This window comes from Alosa pseudoharengus, unplaced genomic scaffold, assembly GCF_046254945.1.
Source record: "Alosa pseudoharengus isolate Yale_2024_CS ecotype anadromous, Long Island Sound unplaced genomic scaffold, YU_APseudo_1.1 YU_APseudo_1.1_scf_7, whole genome shotgun sequence".
NCBI lineage: Eukaryota > Metazoa > Chordata > Actinopteri > Clupeiformes > Clupeidae > Alosa > Alosa pseudoharengus.
The window spans coordinates 40,773,812-40,795,113 of NW_027468859.1; the positions used below are offsets into that span (position 1 = coordinate 40,773,812).

Here is a 21,302-nt window from a genome sequence, read left to right on the forward strand (position 1 = left end):
AGTAGTGAAAACATTAGGCTGTGGACCTTAGTAAAACAGTAGTAAAACAGTAGTAAAGCAGTAGTGGGCAGTCAGTACTCAAACAAAGAGTAGGCTCACAGGTTGGTGAAGGAGAAAGCTACATCTAGCATGAGCCCAGTGACTAGGCTTTTGTGAGAAGGCACACCATTCATAGGCCTAAGAATATCCCTGGCAGACCTTTACAAAAATATGATGCCATACACGCCTTTTTTACACTAGTGTTGGATATGGCAAAGTTTGAGAACCACTGCCTCCACTTACTGTGGGCTAATGCGCGCTTCTGGATGGATAGGCTATATCTCGTTTTTTTTAACGGCGTGATGTCAACACAAAATATAATTTCTGTTTATAAAAACAAAGCAAAGTGTTTTTCCTTTTAGTTTGGGTTAACGCAATTAACCTTCTGAGTTACGTAAACTGTTCAGGAGTCAAGCGACTGATCATGCGTGATTTAGGTGTAGTGTAGGTGACTGAAAGTGCACAGAAATTGTGCCTTTGCTTAACAGCATTTGAGAAATGTCCTCGGGGGTGACGCCCATGGACTCCCGCAAACTGTATTGGCGTTTTGTGTGTAGGCCGCTGTTGATTTCCTAAAGTGTTGAAGTGCATAGGCCTACATTACTTCTCAAAAACCGTATGGCAACAATACACATGGGCGTTGGTATCGGGCATTTAATTGTTTGAGCACCCACAAACGGAAACATAAATCGGTGCCTATGATGAATGGCACTTCAAGTATGTGTTATTTTAGATAGATTGCTGCTGGGCTATATGTCTTGGTTCATGTCTGTTAACAACTCATTGCTGTCATGGTGAAGCGTGTATCTCGCGGTTATGGAAATAGCATGCACTATATAGTGTCCCGCCATAGACATTTAGCATTAGGCTGTTTTGCATCCATTACAAACAAACATGCAATGTGAACGTCTGGGATTGGGGAGAGCACTAAATGCTCTACTGAATAAGCATGAAGTCAAACCTTTAACTGAAAAACACTCTTTAATAATCATTATTAATCATTCTTCAATCACTCTTTAATAATCATTAATAAACCGCTAATGAAGTAAACTTGTGACTCAAAAATCAAAAATCGGTTATCGCCTGTAACTCTGTGATAACAGGACGTAACAGGAAGGCATTTGGCTGAGCAACGGAGGTTAATATGCTCTATATTTTGTCCAAATGATGTCTGTCTATCGTCGTTGCACTCGGAGAAAACCGGAATGTTTCATTCGTCCTGCGTTTCTTCTACGCCTGCAAACGGGATTCACTCGCAGTTAACCAAATATTTCTTTATTAGGGCAGGGCAGGCATATTTCTGGCTATTAAATTATTTCTAAACCAGTCTGCTAAAGTCTGTAGTGAAGTCTGTGTAGGGTTTTCCAGGCTCCATTTCTTTTTACGAGACACCCTGCTCACAAGAGCCACCTGCCGGTTGTTTGGGTTGTTGCAGCGTCGTTGCAGCGTCACTGGAGAAATACAAATTAAAGTCGCGTTATCCCGTGTGAGGTCACGTGCGAACCTCAAGGGAAGCTGGCCAATTTGAAGTAATGCCCACTGTACAAGGCTAGATTTTGAAAAAAGTGCAAAAAGAGTGACATTAAGGGTACAGGTAGGAAGATACAGAAGTATAATAACCAGAACAAAGAGACTTAAAAAACAGCTTCTACCCATGGGCCATTAGAACACTTAAAGGGATATTCCACCATTTGAAGAATTATAGTCATTTTTCTCCAGTTCATCCAGTCGTTCTGTGAGTCTGGTGATACCACTTTTAGCTCCAGCCTAGCATAGATCATTGAATCGGATTAGACCACTAGCATCTCACCTGCTAGCTTAACGCTTAAAAGTGACTTAAGATTTCCGGTAATTTTCCTATTTAAAACTTGTCTCTTCTCAAGTTAGTAAAAACAGAAAATGAAACGTGGCAATTTTCTAGGCTGATTTGACATGGAACTATACTCTCATTCCGGCGTAATAATAATCTGCTGAACCTTAAACTTGTTGCTGGAAGTTACAGTGATGGGTAGTAGCTTGCTACTTGTAGTGAAGCTACTAGATTAACTACATTTATCAGTAGCTTGGTAGTAGCGTAGCTATTTTCTGAAGCAGATAGCTTGCTTTTTTGACCATGTAGTGCAGTAGCTTTTACAAAAGCTAAATTTTCCAGAGCATTTCTGGAGCTCACAGTAGAACTTCCTTCTGGCCACTCATACATGCAAGTTCAGTTCTATTCAATGGATCTAAACAACATGAAAATTCCATCGACACGAAGGGCGCTGCAAGTCCCCGGATGGTGCACTCATAACGGTCAAAAAGCTGAGTGTGGAACGCTGGACACTTTTCGCCCTTAACGGACGCCATCTTGGCCAAATAGCGGAAGGAGAGGGAGCGTTTTCAAACTCGTGGTAATCACGGTTGAGAAAGCTGAAGCAGCAGTAGTGGAAAACACACTTTACAGAGTGAAGAATGCTAATAAAATTGTCTCCTTAATTCCAAATGGAGACACAGTTGACCGAGTAGTTTCCAGTGTAGTTAAGAGCAGGTTAAACGTGAGGCTGGCTTGCGAAAGAATATTCTTTATTCTGGATGTAACAACAGAGTTCTGATAACCCTGTTGTACGCACAGCACAGCACAGTGTTGCAAGGTGAAGCCAAGGTAATGAACTGAATCAAAAATCTGGGAAACTCCTGGATAATTATAATACCAGAATATACATTCACGTCTGGGGTCAAATTGGAGGGGGGGAAACAGGCAGTGATATAACCTTATTCAATTAAGATGTCTTGTGGGAGAACAATTAGTTAGGTACACCATTTGCTATTGTAAGGTGACAACATTCTGTCTGCTTACAATAAACATCCTGTCCCCGCAGTTTCTGCAGTATTAAACAAAGAACCAAAAGAATGACATACAGAAAACCACTAAAATCTAACAAGAGGTACAAGCAAGTTATAACATAAACTGTTTTAACACAGTATGACCATGTCACTGTCGAATTGAGGACACCAATAAAGTTATATTTAAATGTTGCGATCGTCATTTTCGTTAAGTGCACAGAGTTGGTGTTTGATATGAGACAACACTATTCTGTTAAAATATGCCCACTCTGCTAGTAAGCACACAGTGCACATAGGATGCTGCACGAAAGTGTACTCACGAAAGTACGCCAATTGAGACACAGTCCACGACACGTTTGTCCAACTAAATCTGAGAAGAGACGTGCTTTCCGGGAAATCTGGTGTAAAATTTTGGATTTGCTTAGCATGATAACAAGTTTGAATGTTCGTTGGGGAGCAAAAAAACATTAATCTGATGCAGCCTTTTTTTAGCCTTTTTTTAACACTAGTAGCGATCGGGCATTTCTCATGGTAAAAAGATCGCTAATTTTAACCCTTAGAACCCGATTGACGCAAACTGCGTCAAAAAACACACCCTTTTTTCTCTGTTACATTGTTCCTCAACTGTTCATCACAGCGGTATGGCGTGACAGAGCAGAAGTGGGGCTTTCCAACGAGACCACGCACGTGTCTGTATGTTCAAGTATGTATATACTTGAAAAAAATCATGAAATTAAATCAAATTGCATCATATTTACAGTCTATACTTCTCTGCGTTCACCTGCGCACCTATTACTCTCGTTTGAATTACTCATGAGCCCGTGATCACATGGATATGTCAAGCATATCAGATGAAAGAGGAGACACAGGGCTATCCATTGGTACCAAGTATGTCGAGCCTTCTGGCTTATGAAAACAGACAAAGTGACAAAGCAAAATAATAACGTCATGTACAAAAACGATGACGTGATGATGTCATCGCCACACCTCAGTGACCTGGACTTGACACTTGCCTAACAACACTAGTTTTCATACATGACATTACCAAAGATTACACTCAGTAGAATAAATATCACAACTGGTGATAGCGCCAATAGCTTATCATGATTTTGTGTACTGAACAGTCTTTTCCCTGTTTTCTTGATGCATTCTAGCTACTGTCAGTGACAGTGTGTAGTGCCGGTGTCATTAATTTATTTTACATGTCTTACAACATAAATAAATGCATTCATAGTCTAGTGAAGTCAGATATGAGCATACAAAGACGCTTAGAACTCATGTTAAGCCTATGGTAGATGCGCACTAAATGCGAACGCGCGATTTGATGCAGGCAAAAGTATCGACTATTACTAACAAAGGTATTATAGCAATATTATAAATGTGGCGACGGAATAGCCTAGAACTTGGGTAGGCCTAGCAGTTTAGTAACCTATGCACTTGCGGTGATAGCCAAAACTAATGTGAATCGCGGACTATCCTACAACCAAAGAAAGTAAAGGAGATTATTTGTACCTGCATTAGCCAAATAAAGAACGGGACTGCACTCTTCACAAACCGTAAAAATAAAGTTTATTAGTTTTACAGTTGACTACAGTTGACAGTTCACTATCAGTCCACACAAACAATTCTGGTTTTCTTGCACTAGCCATTTTCGTCGTAGCCCATTCTGTCTGTTTGTATAGCCCACAGCGCGCAAGCTTTGGTCAATTCTGTAACAGAAACAGTGCCACCTATAGGCCTGGGATATGAAGTAACGTGTTGAGTCGTGTTGAAATGGATCCGTTTGGACGCAAATATTCTTGATACGGTTCCAGGGAAGACGGAGGAAAAAAAGATCGGTTTGGTACGTGTGGACTAGCCCTCAGTGATGACAGCTTCAGGTTCCTGGGCCTGCATATCTCCAACAACCTGAGCTGGTCCGCAAACACCACAGCCACCATCAAGGCTCAGCAACACCTTTACTTCATCCAGGCAATGAAGAAAGATGGCCTGAGTCATCGGCCACTTGTACAGGCCTACAGAGGTCTGGTGGAGAGTGTCTTCACCAGAGGTATCACTGTTTGGTATGGCAACACCTACAGTGAAGGAGGATCACTGACACACAACTCCCCTTCATAGACACCTTGTTCACAAAGCGCTGCAGGAACAAACAGGAAGCTATCCTCAAAGACCCACACCACTCAGCATACTAGGGATCGACCAATATGGTTTTTTCAGGGCCGATACCGATATCAATTATTACCAAAACAGGAGGCCGATAACCGATATGTAAAACCGATACGCATTTGTCAAAAAGGGGGGTAAATAGTAAAGGTTATATGATGCAAAAATGTCATTCAAAATCATTTAATTATGCAAACTTTTCTTTCTTCTTTTGATACACAATTGTCTATCAACTTGCATCACTTTGCAAGTGTAAATCATGTGTATCATGTTAATCCAAGAGCTGAGTGATGGCAATTATTTTTATAGAGTAGGCCTGCACAATGAGCTATGTGCTTGTTAAGGGACCTGTCACAAAGAGGATGCTTTGCCATCGTGTGTGTGAGTGCACGAGAGGGAGAGGAAGAGGTGCATGCGTGATGACAAGTGTTACGGTTGAATAGTTTAACAAAACAGTTTTCAAATAGTTCTTAGGCTATTTAAGCATGCAATTTGTGTCCATGTGTAGGCTATAAACTACACTTTTGAGAGCCTAAAAGGCACGTTAATAGCCAGCTCAGGACGCGATTTTGTTCAGGTCGGATTAAATTACGGTTGGCCCTGGGTGGGTAGTCTTTTCTGACAGTCCGTTTCAAAAAGGAGCAATTAGACTTTTTGACGTTCGCTATCGCATAATTTAGGACTTGTCTGTACTTTGTCCGCCGAGGTGTCCCGTTATTCACAATTACATGTAACGAATGAGGCGGAGGCAGAGAACTCCCGACGCGCAGCACCCGAGAGTTTGTGGGATAACTAGTAAACAGCATCAGTAACGTGCATCAATCGGGAATTCGCTAAATGAAGGAAGTGGGTGCTTTACTTATTGATCCGGATCAAAGAGACAATAGCTTACAAAGTGGTGTTTTTGTAACTTCCGTGTAGATGATTGTGATTTACTGCAACTTCAGCAAAGTAGGCTACCTTCCTTACCTTCGAAAAATAGCTCCCGTAGGCTACAGCTGAAGCCCAGTCTGCCTCCGTGAGAATCCTAAACTTTGTCTGTGTTCAGTCTTCGATCCTGATTGGCTGCATTCGTGCTAACTAACAAATCAGACGGTGTAGTGGGCGGGACAATGCTCTTGACCACAGAGTAGCAAATTCAGGGAGTGAGAGACGCTTTACAGACAAAGTAGCGCGTTTCATTCTTTATCCATTTCAATATCGGCTTATCGGTGGAAAAAATGACCGATACCAATTATTATAAAAATGCTAAATATCGGCCCTAATAATCGGCCAGGCCGATAATTGGTCGACCCCTACAGCATACTCTTTGTTTAGATGGGGAGAGTGCAAATGGGTCATTCCGCGTCAAATTTTGTTCAAACCTTGTCTATATCATCAATGTGTCCTAAAACCAAGGCCTGTGAAATATTTCTGTGCAAATCTTCTGTTTTCATATCTTTTTCAGACCTTGAAATTCTTTCATTTTTACAGCTTGAAAAACACGTGCCATGTTTGGGCATTAATATCTTCACAAATATTTTCTGTAGCCTCCACAAATTTTCTAGGGTGGAAGACCAACTCAATACAAAGCATGTGTAAACAATTTAAAGTCTGTACTAAATGTCTCCTGACTTTCGAAAGGGCCATAGATTTCGGAAAAATGTGCAGTAAGTGTGATATTGAGGGTGTTAAAAAAACAGTTTTGTTTTTTTCATAATGGTATCAGTCACTATTTTCTCTTCAAATGCATCAGTTTATTAATGTTTTCCAGCAATTTGAAGACTCCACATCAAATCACCATGACATTAATAAGGATAAAACAAGGCATGTTTGTATTTTTGTGTCAACTGAAATGGTATGTGGGGTAGTTAGTAGGAGCATAAAAAATCGATGTGGATTATATCCAAATATCCAAAAGTATTTGGATATTTAATGTGTACCAATATTGTACCAAGTCCCATTCACAGAATAAATGCATGTAGTTACAGGTGTTTTGGGAACACCAAAATAAACATAGAATAGATTTTAGCGCCCCCTCAGGTGAAACGCAGCATAGCATGTATAGCTCTTAACATACACTTTACCTGTCTTGTGTTTCTATTGTTTTATATATTGTGTTATGTTGTTTTTACATTGTTCTTTCTATCTTTGTGACTGTGAGACCCGTTCAAGAATTCCACATGTACTTGTACCTGGGCAAATAAAGATGAACTGAACTGAAAAAAGTGCAAAAATTGTATGTTGACACACAACACATGTTCCCAAACTTTTGACCCTTGAAGAGAGAAATTTAGCCTTCAAATCAAAATTTTACATCATACATTAACGTTATTATTGTCTATACTCTATACTTTCACCTTTACATCATCAGGCTAAGCAAACGAGGAAAAAGAGACCTAGGTATCGAGTGCCAGTCTTGCATGTTATTCTGGTTCGAATCTACACTTCACCAATAATAACTCTGGACATTAAAATACATTGTTATACAAATGATAATATAATTATATTTGGAATGCAGGCTAATCACCCCCCCCCCCCCCCCCCCGCCCCCAACTAAGTCTTTACATGACATTTCTGTATATGGGAAATTTCAGTCATCAACAGTAACTGAGGATACGCAATGAAATAGTGAATGGTCAATCCTAGGATAGAAAGCGTCTCCGTGTGTCCCCTGCAAACATTTAAATTCACTGAATGATCCAGCAATCCACATCATAGCATATAACCATTCTGTATGTTCTAGTATAAAAAGTAAATTTGAATTTTGTTTTTGTCTTTGCAGTTAAATGCCATTGCCGACTGCTCTGCCATCTCAGCAGTGGGATGGTGATTCATGAAGGTAAGGGCATGGCACTGTAGCCCCATCTCCACCTGACCAAAGCCTGCCTGCTCCTGCCCCCACTGCAGAGGATCATATCCACTGCAGCCACCCATGATTGCCATTCTGGAGCCATAGATCAAGTATGTTCAGCTCTTCAGTTTAACTTGTTTTAGTCGTTCTGCACTGACTTTGTTGCATATCTGATCATGTTTCAGGGCTCTAGAGTGCGACCAAATTTTTTAATGGTGCACCTAAAGTCATAGTGTCATAGAGTGCCTAGACTGTTCTCTCATCTGCTGTCTCTCCACAAACTAAGCGTTTGTTCTCCTTTAACTAGTGTTGCACAGTGCACCTACTGTATACTACAAAAGTATCGCATTACCCTGAAATTACAAACCTAATTTTATTAGTGTCGATACTTTTTTAAGAATGACTGCAGAGACGGTTGACAGTGTTGTTTTGCAATAAGATACTTATTTCACGTCAGTGTGCGCAAAGCATGCTTCTAGTGCTTCCCGAAGCCTATGTGTCTTTTCTCCTCACACACACACACAGCTTCCAACCTTCAGCTGTCATGTGGTAAGAACAGCGAGACATGGCTCCTAGTTTAAGTGATGCTGTGGCTGCACAGCAACAAATAATCACGGGTGTGATTCTTCCGTTCCGTTTTTTTCGACTTGAAAATGAGACCTACACAATTAGTATAGATCCGATGAGTTTTTTTTTTGGGGGGGGGGGGGTCAGGCTATATTTCTGTATAACACAGGCCATTGTTATAACAGGCCGCTGACAATAACAACGGGTTTTGTGCTTCACATCTTTCCGAATATCACACCGCAAGTAGTGTATTCCATTTACTAGTGGATTTCATTGAAAGTAGACGGGACGGGTTGATCAGCTGCGTTCTGAAGAATGCAGTTCATTGTATGTGGCGAACTAGTTTCTCAGCATAAGCCATGAAACGGTAAAGGTCCACAAATTGATTTAAAAAGACTTCATGTATGAAGGTTTTTTTTTTCTCGTTTTGGCTTTGCATCGGGTTCGCTGTCAGGATTTTCCGATAATGAATCTCGTGATGCTGATATTGAATTTTAATTTCTGCGCGTGTAAGCTGTGCTTGAAGTTAGCTGTGACAGACCATCCTAACCTTATATTACAGGTTTTCATAGTTTTAACCACAAAGCCTGTCTACCTTAGGCCTACTACATTGTTTAGTTAACACCTTGTGATTTTGCGTTTGTCCAGCCGTTCACCTCCGTGAACCTTGCACCCCTTGTCTAAAACATTTCAGGATGCCATTTCATGAGAAAACGTAACGTTATGGTGACGGTGCTAAGAGATCAAAGCTTTGGCATACTTAGTAAATGACTTGCACATAATATATATTTTTTTAATTTTTGTTTTATTTTTATTCACAATTTAGCACATACAACACACACATCTAAACACGACCACACAACACACAAAACAGCAGGGACAACACATCTAGACACATCCACAGAACTGGATTATCCATTATTCAATCTAAGTTTGTAATTTTATAGTATGTATATAATTCAATATTAAGGACCAAGTGGATAGGTAATCTTACAGTCTTGAATGTCGTTTACTTGTGATTTCTTTAATGGGCAACAAGTCTATTATTTGCTCCAGCCATTGACCCAAGGTGGGTCCTGACTGGGAAATCCATGTACTAAGCATACATTTTTTAGCAAAATAGGAAAGCATTATAAACACACACTTTCTTGTATAGGGAAACTTATTTTTCACATCGTAATTCAACAAATATAACACAGGGCATAGCTCAAAAGTACAGTTGCACATATCCTGAATTGCTTTATGAATCTTCTCCCAAAAGGAGTGAACAGCTTTACAATGCCAAAATAAATGCATAAATGTTCCAAATTCAGTTTCACATTTTCTACACATAGGAGAATTAGTGCCATCAAACTTATTAAGCTTCACTGGAGTTATATAGTATTTATACAGGAATTTATAATTAGTTTCTTTAACTTTAATGTTTGTAGTCAAAGGTGAGGTAAATTGGGTGCACAGAATTAACCATTCTTTTTGACTGAAATTCATTTTAAACTCTATTTCCCAGTTTGTTCTCAGAGAAGAAAAAGAGTTCTGTGGACTTTCAGACAGAGTTCTGTACAAGTGGGATATCTTCCCCTTAAACGAAATAGCAGTAATAATAAATTGTTCCAGCTCAGTGGGATAGAGTCTAAATTGTCCCTTTTTATGTAAAGATACAATGATGTGACGAACTTGCAAATATTTAAAAAAGTCTGTTCTGGGTATTTCATAATCTGCACAAATATCAGTAAAGGATTTAACAGACTCAGAGTCCTCATCAAACATGTCTGAAAAAGTTTTCAGACCATGAAGTGTCCAGTTTTGAAAATCAGTTTGAGAGAGAGCTAGAAAGTCGGGGTTAAATGCAATAGGACACTCTTTGCTTATATGACCTTCTGTATTCAGATACCTATTGCAGTCCTGCCAAACTTTCAATGTAGTTTGTAAAGGGGGCATCCCTACACTCATCAGGGACTGCAATTTATTAACAAGTGTTGTTGCGATCTCCAATGGATAGCATGTTAGTGATTCCAATGTGACCCAAAGAAAACTAGTTCCCAGCTTCCAACTTATTATATTTCTAACTTGGCAGGCCCAGTAGTACCATAGAAAGTTTGGAAGTCCTAACCCCCCTTTCAAACATGACTTTGTTAAAGTGGACAGTTTAATCCTTGGGGTCTTATTGTTCCATATACATTTTGTTAGACATCTATTGATTAGCTTAAAAAAAGCAAAGGGAATAGAACATGGCAACATATTAAATGCAAATAAACTTAGGGAGTATACTCATTTTGATAACATTGATTTTCCCAATAAGGGACAGTGGGAGAGCCAACCAAGTCTGAAGTTTCTTTTTGCATTTTTCCAGCAAAGGGTTATAATTTTCCTGAAATAGTTTGTCCAAAGTGGGTGTCACTTGTACTCCAAGATATTTAAAGCCATCTACTGACCAAGAGAAGGGCAGTGTTTCCCATACATTGACTAATCTGTGGCGGGGCGCCACAAAATAAAAATCGGCCGCCACAGATGAATATTCTATGTTTAATTTAATTTAATTTAATTGAAGTATAAGGTCAAATCCTTGCATTGCCATTGAGCTGCGCTTTTTATGCACGCAGCCTTTCCTTGCCCCGCCCCGCTCTCTCTCGTAGCCCGCTGCCCCTCCTCTGCATGTGCATTTAACAAAATATTCACGATTGTTGAAGGATTGTTGTTGCCACATAGAAGCATTGTATAGAAGACGTCTGGCTAAATTGCTATTAAATCCGCTTAGCATCGTGACCATGCTGCGCAAATTTGTTCAAAACTGCTGCATTGAAGTTAACTCTAAGGTCTTATCACAGCATAGTAGGCTACATTGAAGAGACTAAACTAATTTAGGTTATGCAATCAAGCAGTATTTTAAAGCTAACGTTAGAATACTGTTTGGATGTCGAATTTAGAATGCTTAGCCTACTTACAGCTGCTTGTCAATTTCGTTGAAGGGCTCATTTTATTGACTCTGACACTGAATGTTTGCAAAATCCCGATGTAAATGGAAAAGTGTTTTCCAAAATTCAAAAGCTTGTTTTCTGCTTGTCCCAAGACGAACCTTTTTTTAACTATGTAGAAAACGTTATGAATTGCATCCACACATCAGCAGCCTTTCAACTGTGTTACAATTGCAAGGGTTCCCTCAAACGTCTTAAAAAGTGACAGGCACTCAATTAGACTTATACACTACCAAGACGATCTTAATACCACCCCCCCGTTGTCAAAGTCAGCTACCGCCACAAATTGAATCCAATTCTGTGGGAAACACTGAAGGGGCCTTCTTCTTTAACATTTTTTCCATTTGGGATATTTAGAGGGCAAGCAATTGATTTTTGTAAATTAACCTTATACCCTGAAGTCTTTTTGTATTTTTGAATGTCTGCCAAAACATGGCGTAGTCGACATATGTTCAGTAACAATAGAGTGTCGTCGGCATATAGTGAAATTTTATGGTGTAGTGTACCTGCAGTCACTCCCTTTATCATAGGATTAATTCTGATCATCTCAGCAAACGGTTCTAAAGCAATAACAAATAATAATGGGGAAAGAGGGCAGCCTTGCCTGGTACCCCTTCCTAGTTGCATTGGGTGAGATTCTACACTATTTGTGCAAACAGTTGCCTTTGGAGTGTCATATATTGCTTTGATCCATTTAATAAAAAATAATATTGAGCTGAATATTTAGTGGAAATAGCCTACTGTAGCATTGTGCTGATAGATAAAAAGTCGCTAATTTAAAGGCGCAGTCCGCATTTTAAGCCTAGCTCTCCATTTAGTGTGTGCGCTTGTAAAACTAGTGTTGTAGCCGGTTAGCCTACACAATCCTGATGCAGTAGCTTAATACAGAGCCTAACATTTATTTTAGGAGGAGAGGTGTAGGACCTACAATGTTACTTTGGGAGGAGAGGAATCGATGTAATTTGATTCTCTTTGGAACTGAAATATCAACAACCTTCAAGTTGCAACCTCTTCAATCAGCATCAATATCAGTAGGCCTATCCAGGGTAGGAATTTCACGACGGCCACGACGGCCATGGCCGTCGTAGCCCATTGCGTTGGCCGTGAGGCCCCTTTAAAAATCAGAGGTTTACAGGCCACGGTGGCCTTGGTGCCCCCTTCTTTCAATATTCTGCTTTGCGTCCTACTAATAGCGATTTTTATTTAGCCTGTGGCCTGTCAAAATAATCTTAGCATTCACAGCGCAAATTAATTTAGTCTTTTAAGCAGTGGAGAAAGTGACAGCGCAAGAAAGAAAGTGCGTCCAAATTCACCCATTCTCAGTTGAACTACTCGCGAAGTAGCCTATTCATCACATAGACATCACAAGTATCACATGAAAGGGCTTTTTCTCAGCTTTTATACAATGTTAGCCGATAATTGCTGTGTTGAACGGTTTGCGAGAAAAGTTAATAATATAATTCAATTTAATCATACATTCTACTGAAGATTTTGCGTCCCATGATCTCCCTACCCATTCATCTCGGTGGAATACTTTACGAACCCTTCTTTTAACACATGACAAACCATATATCAGAATAAACAGGAGACCTTACCGAACACAAAGGTGTAAAGCAGTCCCCTGTACAGTTAGCCGTTCCAGAGTAATCCAGTTTTGAATTTGCAGTAAAGTTCGACATACATGGATGTCTCCAAATTTGGGCTTTAAGTTTTACAATGTGTTTAAATTGTTCCACATGATTTCATAACAGGCCAAATACAAAATAAATGTTACAAATATCGCCTAGATATTGGTAAATCAGAGGACAGCTGACTAAGAGTTTGTGAAAGTAGCCTTAATGATCACAAAATGCTAAGCATGCATCTAGGCTATTTGAGTTTCTTAAAGCTGAGCTGTGCTTAAATTGTTCAATACATGATTTCATAACAGGCCAAATATAAAATAAATGTTATATATAGCCTAGATATCTGTAAATATTAGATGGTCAGATGATTTACAGTTCTATGTAATATGTCATGTTTTCATTTCATGTTTTTGTAATGTTTCATACAGTGATGCAGGTCTACTGCAGTGAATAGGCTAAATACAACTTTGATCATTTTTATAGTCTACTACTGTATAGTTAACTTTGGCCTTGGTGCCCTGACATGTGGCCTTTGTGCCCTCCACCAAATATGCCCAACTGAAGGCCAAGTGGCCTTGCCCCCAGAATGGTGAAATTCCAAACCTGGGCCTATCACATAATTCACTATTTTGTACGTAGGCCCAGAGGACTGTTAGGGGGCAGGCTATATATTATCATCAAGTAGGCCTATAGTAAATAATTTACTTAATGTTGGTTTAAGTTATAAACAAAACATGTTATAAATGGAAAAAATCCATGGTTCTGCATCACTGTTGGCAAAATGATCATGATGGCCTATATATTTCAGCCATATTTGGTTTAGTCTTGTGTAGGCCTTGGCTACTTTGCTCTATTATAAATTAGTTTTCTTTAGGCCTTATAGGCTGTATTGTAATATGCTATAATGTTATATAATGAAATATAATGTATATCAATGTATCAATACTTCCCGTAAAAGTCATTCTTTTAAAGGGTTATTTTTCAAAATATTCTTCCGGGGGCCATGTCCCCGGACCCCCCTATTATTGGCCCCAAATATATTTTCTTTAAGGCCCTTTGTAATGTAAATACAGTAGCCAGTAGCTTGTCTGTATGTTAAAGTATGAAAATTTAAAAAAATCTTGAAATTAAATCAAATTGCATCATATTTACAGTCTACTTCTCTGCGTTCACCTGCGCACACATTACTCTCGTTTGAATTACTCGCGAACCCGTGATCGCATAGATACGGCAAGCATATCAGATGAAAGAGGAGACACAGTGCTATCCATTGGTACCATGCATATCGATCCTTCTGGCTTATGAAAACAGACGAAGTGACTGCAAAATAATAACGTCAGGTACACAAACCAACGCTGCACACATTACTCTCGTTTGAATTACTCGCGGACCCGTGATCGGATAGATATGCCACGCATGTCAAATGAAAGAGGAGACACAGAGCTATCATTTGATACCAAGTATATCCTTCTGGGTTATAAAACAGACGAAGTGACAGTAAAATAATAACTTCATATAGCTGGACTTACCCCACGTTTTTGTCTGTTTATGTGGCAAAGCATGTTTATAACCCAGCGCTATCGTGTGTTTCTCTATGGCAAAGCATGTTCATTATCCGGTTTTGAGATCCTAGCAAATTCCTGCATGGCGTCCAATTCAAGGCTCACATTGCATCCCAATTTGTTTAACAAAGAAACACCTTTTTTGCCTTTACTTTGTTCATGGCAATCCAGTAAAAAGTTGAGAAATTTTAATAGTCAGTTGTAAACAAATCATGTAACCCTTTTGTAAATTGACTGAAGTTCGCTCTAAATATCTACGTGTATCGATTATGCTAACCGTTAGCATCTCTATGGGATTTGTCATATACATTAGCCATAAGCTAACACATTAGTTTCTATTCTGTAACTTGGAATGCTTTCTTTTAAACAAAACATCGAAGGAAATAACCGAGATATACTCTGTTGGTCTGCTTAGTTTTACAGTGAATCCTAAGTAAAGGTTTTTGAAAGGAATTCAGCTTCAGACTTTCTCTTGGGAAACTGTTAGGCCTAGTCATCTTCTCTAATGTAGCTAGCTGGCTAGACCATGTCATTGCCAAGTGGGGGCAAAATTGGAAATGTGCCATAGAGTGACAATGCATTGGTTGATTTGGTTAAAAAGTCACAGGTTAGGTTATTGGTTATTATTGTATTGATGCTATTCATAAATAATGAGCTGTAAAGTAGCTCAGACTTTTACAATTTTTTTTAAAGGATATCGACTAATTATCGTTATCGTCAAAATCACAAAAAATATTGAGATATTATTTTTTGTCCATATCGCCCACCCCTAGCTGCCAGTTGTAGTTGCCAGTTTGTGTGTAGTTAGTTGTTATTTTAGTAGTAGTTATTTTACCTACTTAGACTGCATAATGAAAAAAGCTTTGTCTGTCCCTTCTCTTCTTTGTACATGCAAATGTAAATGCTGAAGGGCATAGGGAATGTTAAAATGTTTCACACTGGGCTTTTTTGGGCTATGTATTGGTAGACAGCTCTGATAACTTACCGCTGTCGTCGACACACCCACTCGCTTGTCTGCCAATGCAAGCACAAAGCAAAGTAGCCTGTGCGTGTGGTGTGTCAGATAACCCTTTCACCCAATCAAATGACGGCGTTTCTTGTACTGTCGTTCTGCAGTTCACTATCTGGCCAATAGTGTTGCACGATGTACCAATACTAGAAAGGTATCGCAACACTCATATCCACGAACCTGTGTCGCGGTGTGAAAAGGCAGAACCGCGACACACCCTTTCTAGTGTTTCATGCAGTGCTTTGCAGCTTACGCAGCCGCATAAGCAACACACATCTCCCGCTTTACTTAACGGTAGCCTACGTTGTCCAAAAATAAATAAATAAATCATAATTTCATACCTCTCGTTGCTTTCATTGTAGACTATGTGTTCAACTTTACCAAACAGTATAGAAGTAAACCCCCTCTCCTTGCCCCGTTCTCTCTCGCTCTGCCTCCCTCCCTTGCTGAATGAATACGCGTGACTCGGCCAACACAATCCAAATAAAACATTCACAATCGTGAAAGCAAGGACGCATAGAAGACGACTAGCTAAATTACTATTCAATCCGCATTAGCATTCTGCACATATTTGTCTAAAACTCTTGCATTCAAGTTGACTAATCATCTCAATACCAATGTTTCCCAAAAGGGCCTGTCCCAAAGTGAACAAGTATTACCTTGAAACTTGCATGGGGAACATGGGGAAACAGAACAGTCCAATCAGTAGACTATGATAAGCTAGCCAACTATGCTACTTTGTTTACAATATTTCCAGGCTACAACCAGACAGCTGAATTAAAGAGGTAGAGTTATAATAGAAATAGTAGGCCTAGGCTATAGGCTAATCTGCATAAAGTGTGCGGTCATAAATATCAGACATTCAGTAGTCTCTCTTTTTATATCAGGATATAAAATAATACAGATATATTATACATTATATTGTAATCCTCTGGTGTTCTAAGGTAGGCTATTGAAATGTTATTTCAATACCGAATCGTGAGGTTGGTGTATCGTTACAGCCCTGGACATCAACAATTAAGATTCCCTGTATGCAGTTTGCTTGCATAAAATGATTCTGCGGATTTTGCAATGACACTGCAACAACCACGGGTGATGTGCGATAAACTGACACTTATAGTATATAGTGTCAGTACTTATACTTATACGAATAGCCCAAGCTACTTTGGACTTGAGACTTTGAATAACAAACGGCAAATGACAATTCTGACTGCAATGTCCCAAATTCAAATGTCCCAAATTCAATAGGCTAATGGTCCCGAATTTAACGTTTCAGAATGCCACACAGCTAGACAACGAGTTGCAGAGAGAGTGACATGTCACTTATGCTACCAAGGACTGTTTTTTGAGTCACATGGTTGCACATCTCATATGATGACTCTTACTCTATCTCTTTCTTTCTTTCTTTCTTTCTTTCTTTCTTTCGTTTTGTTCCTCAAAACATTTTTGTAGAGGAGTTAAGAGTGTTAAGAGTGCATTTGTTCTAATTGACTTTTCCCCTGTATCATCATGCCATAATTGACTGCATATCCACATTTTAAAGTGGATTAAAAAAATTGTCCCTGAACCTGCCATCCCTAGGCGGTTCACATAATTCTCATATTTTTCATCCCTGATGAGGTTGCATTTCTGTTGCTTGGCCTGGAAATATAATTTTGATTCATCAGATTTCTTTTGCAATGCATACACTCCTGTGAACTTAAGTACATACAAACATTTTGAACATTTCATTCTGTTTTTAGAAGGTGTGCTGAAGCTCAACATGAGTGCCACTGATGACAGCACACTTGAACCTGCCTCCCTAGAGTCCCGCAAAAGAAAGGGCTCGCCATGCGACACATCTGGGCAGAGGTAAGGATAGGGATAGCATCCACCACCCACTAAACACAGCTTATTTGTAAGGAATAATGGCTGCAGTGGTGTCCCGTTGTGCTTAATTGATGTTGGAGGAGAATATACTATGAAGTGTCGTTATCATTTAATGGGATACCTTGAAGGTTGTTCTCCTGCTTTTGCCCTTGCATTATAGCACATGCTCATTCACAATAGGCCTGCATGATTTGGGGGAAAATATGAATCACATTTTTTTAGCCTAGAATTGATATCACGATTCTCTGCCACGATTTTCCCCCCTCAAAGTGTAATATTTATTGCACACATGAACCATGACAAAACAAAACAATTTGGCAGTACCAAACATAGATTTTGGCACCTATAGCACATTGTGCATCATCACCACAAGCCTGTAAACATAGAGTCTTCAATGAATAAAGAAAATACTGGCCATTTAAGTACAGTAGGCTACCAAAAATACTACATATAACACATTGAACTAAATATGGTCCTGATACAGCCTGATACAGGCACAGCATCTAAACTCCTTGAACATGTCTTTACATAAATAAAACATGTCAATCAACATACTGCAGCTACAGCTTCAATCTTTAGAGAAATGGTGCTTGTCAATTTAAGTACAGTATCAAACACAGAATGATTTCTTAGCACACTCTTGAACTGCTTGCCTTTTAGAGAATTAACATTCAACTGGCCATTCAATTCGGTTTGAGTGGTTGGCTGATTCTCACTAGTAGGCCTACCCAATTTTTTTTGCAGTACTCTAGGCCACAGATTGTTTCTTAAAAGTTATTTCTCCACTACTGGTTAATTTATCAAACTGGTGCTTGCTCTACGTCCTTTGCCAGTTAAGCCACGTAGTTCGGTAGAGAGACCTTTGAATAAATTAGCGTTTGTGATTGACAACGTGATTGACAACATTGTGATAAGTAGGATATACAATTTTGAACAAAATTGTCTAGGCTACACCGTGACAGTTGTAGTCTGCATGAAAAGTCCTTGCGCACGCGGTGCGGGCTGAAGCAGTTTAAGGGAGAGCAGTGCAGGGAAAGAATGCATCAAAGTTAATATATAGCCTATTTTAAATAAATGTGTGCTGCTATGGAAAAAATAAGTCAAAATATTAGAGATATTGTGAGTAACGTAGGAATGGACGAGTTATTCAGCCTCCCTGTAACTAATTACTGAAATTTGAATTATAATGTGTTACCTTACTTTGTTACCCAATAAAGTAACTAAATTACAGTAGCGCTTAACTTTATAATTTGTTACCCCCATCACTGCTAGTAGGCTACGTGGGTTTTAATCAACATCAATTTTGTGTATTTTCTGTCGCACTAGTTGCACTAGATGCTGCAGCCTCCAAGGCTTTAGAACTACCGTACTCGCTCCACTAGTGAAACATGTGACTAAAAGGCGCTTTGTCATTGGCCGAGGGTGAAGCCCTGAACTTTGTGAGAGAAGGGAGAGCATTGCAGCTCTTTGGGCGCTTTAAAACTCACAGAAAAAAGTAGTAGCGTTTGTGATGCAGTCGGCAGTAAAATTAAACGAGAATCGAAGTCATATCAAAATTAAATCGCGCACAGGGGTGAATCAAGATCGCGATTTTATATCGATTTATCGTGCAGGCCTAATTCACAAACAGTCTGCTTACAGGTGGTATCAGGTGGTAAAAAACATTTAAAAATGACCCACAAATATCAACAGAATGTGAAGCAACAACCATTTTGATTTATTTTCAAAAATACTATATACCCTGGCATCTATGCCCAGATATCCACTGAAATTTGCTTGCAAACCAGCATTGTTGATTATTGACATCAGGGTGCAGATAACGTCTCCCTTCCTTCTCTTAATGGATCCCTATTTTTTTTTGTTCTAATTATTAGGTATTTGTATTTTTGTATTATTTTGTTTTTGTTTTGACAGCAAAACTGAATCTGCAGCCAAAACCATAAGACGTTTAGACACCACATTTTCAGATCTGAAGTCAGTGCAAGATCTCCCAAAACAGAAATATCTAAAATATCCATATCTGTTGATACAAGGTGCTATGATAAGCACATTTGTTTTGCTCATATCTCGGGAACTGTATTTGTTAAGTTTACAAATTTTAGAGCCTGAGCTTGGGAAGCCTGCACCAAAGATGCATAGCCCTATTGTTTCTGTAGGAATTATAATTACTATACTCCACTATTTGTTTCTTTTCTCAAAGACTTATTGAGGTGGTTCCCATGGGCGAAAAATCACACACACACATCAGCCCTCATTGTGTGATTGGCGTCATAACCTCGTAACTGACTTTCCGGCTGAGTAATACACTTTTTTCCGAAAACAGTGCTATCATGTTGCATTACGTTACGTCACCACCATCTACCTAGCAACCAACATAGCAACCATTGAAATAAAGCATCTACTGTATGTCAGTTTCCATAGCAACCAACATGATTACCCTAGCAACCATCATAGAAACAGCTTTAGCATTGCAACAACCATGTCTACCTAAGCATAACTATTTCTATATTATCTGTTTTAACACTGTATATTTTACATAATATGTTTTGCATTGTCATGCAGTGGTAATTCCTTGGAATAGTTTTATTTTATTGTATTTTATTTCTGTTTTTACTTGGATGCATTTTTTGGTTTGATGCTCTTGTACTTATGTTTGTGATTTAAAGTCAATGTTGTCTTTTGATTTTTATTCAATTCTGGACTTGATTTGATTGTGTGACACAAATGTTCAGATTCTTCAGATTCTTAATAAACATTTGATCACAAAAACAAAACACACTATGATGTCAATTTCCACCATATTGAATTTTATTGAAAGAGAAACAACATTTTCACAGGTCACATTTTGTCTTATCTTCACGAAACTTGATGTACATGATACACCAAATCTCACCAAAGTTTCAGGTAGGATTTTGGATTTTCGAAAGTGTTCGCCCATCAGCCAATACCTGATTTTCATCAACTGGAAGTTTTTACATATCAATACTAAACTTAGTACATTGGCTTGGGACTCCATTGTGACGATGCCCAAGAAAGCTTTTGAAAATCAGATATCTTCCAATAAGCTTAAGAATAAGCTACTAAGAGAGTGTCCTTTTTCTGGAGTGCTTTAAAATATATACATATTCCTGTTTGCACAGCTTCGTGGTCAAACATATTGATTGAACAAACAAGCTAAATATGAGGTCAGGAGATTAGACTTTGTTGATGTTGCGTTCTGGTGCCCTTTCTACCTCCCTCCATCCACGTCTCATGCGCAATGACCGACAGGCAGCACCTCCCAGCGCCAAGCCCAATGGGCTACTCGCACGAAAGGCTATCAATGTGGCCATTTAGTTTCCCGTGGAGCCAGGTGTGTTTGAACCTGCCGCTGTTGTGAATGTAATTAGTGTCTACACGGACCGGGTTTGGCTGATGCATGTAGTGAATCAGCACGTTATGACAAAGAAGGATTTATGTGAGTGTTAAAATTGCTATTATTGGGCAAAGAAGATATTCAATGTCGAAGTGAAGATGTAAGGAGCAGAATATAACCGAAGATGCCGTTACAACACAGTTAACGCTCCACCGGAAAAAAAGTGCCTGCATTGAGAGCCTTTCGTGCAAGTAGCCCATTGTGGTACTTGGCTTTTGTGGAGGTGAGTGGTGATGGAAGGGTGACAAAACTACCAGTGCCTCAAATTTACAGCTAACTAGCCAAGACAAAAGCAAATGTAGCCTGGCTAGTGAACGTGATTGTAGGTCATGTGTTTACTTCAGCAACAATATAATAGCCAACGTTAGCTCCCTGTCTCAATCATTCAGTCTGATTAAAGAAAGTGAAGGTATTTACCATGGTAG

General features: G+C 39.2%; 1 protein-coding gene across 1 annotated transcript in view; it reads left to right on the forward strand.

The window, feature by feature from the left end:
- Positions 1–21,302, forward strand: part of ncoa1 (nuclear receptor coactivator 1) — a 189,332-nt gene that overhangs the window by 16,168 nt on the left and 151,862 nt on the right. The window contains exons 2-3 of the mRNA XM_076272387.1: positions 7,790–7,968; positions 17,336–17,444. Coding sequence (XP_076128502.1) covers positions 17,356–17,444 — 89 coding nt within the window. The 5' untranslated portion in view covers positions 7,790–7,968; positions 17,336–17,355. The remainder of the gene's footprint in view (positions 1–7,789; positions 7,969–17,335; positions 17,445–21,302) is intronic.